This window comes from Anarrhichthys ocellatus, unplaced genomic scaffold (genome assembly GCF_004355925.1).
Source record: "Anarrhichthys ocellatus isolate YVR2014 unplaced genomic scaffold, GSC_Weel_1.0 scaffold2, whole genome shotgun sequence".
Lineage (NCBI taxonomy): Eukaryota > Metazoa > Chordata > Actinopteri > Perciformes > Anarhichadidae > Anarrhichthys > Anarrhichthys ocellatus.
In genome coordinates, this window is record NW_022280032.1 from 7,871,547 (window position 1) to 7,874,698 (window position 3,152).

Here is a 3,152-nt window from a genome sequence, read left to right on the forward strand (position 1 = left end):
TCTCTCTCTCTCTCTCTCTCTCTCTCTCTCTCTCTCTCTCTCTCTCTTTTTTGTTGTTGTCTTATTGCAGTTCTTCATGCTCATCCTGCTCATCTTCTTAGCAGAGCTGGCTGCTGCCATCCTGGCCTTCATATTCCGGGAGCATGTAAGTTGCCTCAGTATTCCCTTCATCGACGAAGTTCCTAACTAAAACAATACCTGGCCCTTGTGTCCGGTGATCTTCTCTGGTGTGTAAGAAACGGATAATACACTAACCTGTGCTCTCGTTGTCTATTCTTTTTATTCAGCTGACCAGAGAGTACTTCACCAAGGAGCTGAAGAGACATTATCAGGGCTACAACAACACTGACGTCTTCACCTCCACATGGAATGCCATCATGACTACAGTAAGGCCACAGCACACATGGAAAAGATCTTACATACTGTAGCTTTTACCAACTCATTGCTTTCACCAACGGTCTGTGGAAACGAGAGGGTTTGCAGCCTGGCGTCAGGGGGACATATTTTATAGATAAAATCCAAGACATTTAGGTCAATATTCATGCTGCATTGGTGCACGCATACAGTGGACCACAGACCAGTGCACAAATAGGCACTCCGGAATAAGGGCTTCTTCTCTTATTCTCTCCTCTCCTGCCACCAGTTTGACTGCTGTGGGGTGAACAGCCCAGAGGATTTTAAGGACAGCCTGTTCAGGATGATCAACCAAAATCATATGGTGCCAGAAGCCTGCTGCCAGCGTGTCAGTCAGACCGGGGAGTTGGCCTATATCAACCAGGAGCAGTGCTTATTAGGCAATATGATGTTCCGCAATAACAAGGTAACTTCTGACATCTCCCACACCTTCTCTCTCTCTCTTGCCCTCTCTCTTTCTCCCTCTGTCCAAACCACCTCCAGGTTTAATTAGAGCAGGAGACAGACGAGGGGTGACATCCAAGCACTCGTGACTCCTCCTCCATGGCTGATTAGTGCTTTTGGGTGTCATGGGAGGCCATCTTACTGTGTGTTATAGTGTGGAGACATGTGTGTATGTGTGCATACATTGGTAAATTGGAATTTCTGTGGAGCATGCATGTGTGCAAAAGAAGAGAATAATAAGTGCATGAATATGTGAAAATAAGGTGTGCTTCACAGTTACACACATGCACAACCACATCCCTGCTTCCATGTGTGTAAAGAAAGCCTTGAAGTGAAATGTAATTACAGTGAAAGCTGATAGGAAGAGGTTTTTACCACACTCTCCACCTGCTGTTTTCCAAACCACTAGAACAATGCGAGATGTCCACAATGTGCGTCTCTCTCTCCCTGTTCATTCACACAAAGAGTCCTCATTAAAAGGCAGTGAGGCTGGAGGCCCTGCTTCCCACTCATTCAACCAAGCCTTTGTTCAGAGCGCCACTCGATTAAAGCTGTGATGTTACTTTAATTGTCTCTGTAATTCTGCAAGTTTATAGCCCATTGATTGGCTGCTGAGCATCATGTCTTTGTGTGTCCTCAGGGCTGTTACTCTGCAGTAGTTGACTATTTTGAACTGTACATCTATGTGGCTGGAGCACTGGCCATTGTGGTGCTGACCATTGAGGTATGAAGGTTTTTCATTTTGGTGAAATCATCACATATGCAGCATTTTCTTTGTCTCTCGTGTGATGTGAATATTCATTTCAGGAATGGGAAATTTTGCATCAAGCTGTGTGTGTGTGTGTGTGTGTGTGTGTGTGTGTGTGTGTGTGTGTAGCGTAGTGTTATCTGCAAGGTCTGTGTATGGCAATATCTCCATCTAGTGGCAGAACTTGGTGCTACAGGAACATAGATCAGACTTTACAACTGGTTACACGCACATCTCTGTACTGAGTTCAGCTCAGCACAACAGTTCAGATCACATCCACGATTCAATAAGTAAATCAAAACACTTCATGCACATCTCACTGAACTCTGACAACATTTGTCTCTCAAAAAGAAAACTGTCACTCATAATACAATGGCCTAAAAACTACAGTAACAACAGATAGCATTATAGCATGATATGTATCACTTTTCTCTTTGAAGTAGCTTTTATTAAGTTATTTTTTAACATGCATAAACCAAGATTTTGTATTATAATACAATGAATAACATGTCTTGACTGCATTGATTGTGGTACCTTCAGTATGTCTTACAGAACCTAATGAGCTGTGATGCAGTATGCTTCAAAAGGCTTTATTTTATTATGCTTCAAAAGCTATCCTACACAGGCATATGTGTAGGATAGCTACAGACATAGATACAATAGTGTAAAACCCAAATAGTAATTTATGTATTTTATTCATTTATTGTCAATGTAGATGTTGCAGTCTAATTTACAGTGGTTAATTAATGGGCTGTGACTATGCTCGGTGAATTCAGTGGGAGTGGGAGTAATACACTGCTGTTCTAGCTGCACATGCACGTCATCATTTTACAAAAACAACTATGTCTTTTCTCTGTGTGCTAATCATTTATTTTCTCTTCTTTTCCTCAGCTCTTTGCCATGGTCTTTGCGATGTGTCTCTTCAGGGGAATCCAATAGAGCTGCTCCAGTGAACTTCTTTTTTCTTTTTTCTTTTTTCAAAGAAAAAAGGGAATTCAGGAGAAAAGAACAAAATGGACACTTGTAAATTTGTTGATCTCTTTTTCTATTGGCTAATTGGTAGAAAAAACTCTCAAACTCTTGTACTTCACAGCTGGACTTTTGAGGTACTGGGTGGCAAAAAAACAACAATGCGTGCACACACACACACACACACACACACACACACACACACACACACATAAACCATAGAGAATGTGGGAGATCAGAAACAAAACTGATGTAAAAAGATTTGTGTGTAAAGTGGAAACAGTAATTTTTTGGACCAGGTCTAGCACAGACTGGGTATAAAGTGGACCGGGTGAAGCCTGAGCAGAAGGCACTGCACTGACTTTTGGATGAAGAATATTTATATTAAGTGACGTTGGCTTAACTGTAAAGAAAAAATGTGTTTTATGTACACTTTGGCTGTTACCTTTTACCAGCTCATACTGTATACTGTAACACTCCCTCCCTCCATACGCCTTTTTTTTTACAGCCAGTCTTCTTTAATGCTGTATTGTGTGTGTGTGTGTGTGTGTGTGTGTGTGTGTGTGTGTGTGTGTGT

The 3,152-nt window shown here is 41.8% G+C and overlaps 1 protein-coding gene across 2 annotated transcripts in view; it reads left to right on the forward strand.

The window, feature by feature from the left end:
- The window catches only part of tspan18b (tetraspanin 18b), a 44,964-nt gene extending 42,233 nt beyond the window's left edge, over positions 1 to 2,731 (forward strand). For both annotated transcript variants that reach the window (XM_031862393.1, XM_031862384.1), the window contains 5 exons: positions 71 to 145; positions 288 to 386; positions 644 to 820; positions 1,499 to 1,582; positions 2,498 to 2,731. In XM_031862393.1, coding sequence (XP_031718253.1) covers positions 71 to 145; positions 288 to 386; positions 644 to 820; positions 1,499 to 1,582; positions 2,498 to 2,545 — 483 coding nt within the window. In that variant the 3' untranslated portion in view covers positions 2,546 to 2,731. The remainder of the gene's footprint in view (positions 1 to 70; positions 146 to 287; positions 387 to 643; positions 821 to 1,498; positions 1,583 to 2,497) is intronic.
- The last annotated feature ends 421 nt before the right edge of the window (positions 2,732 to 3,152 follow it).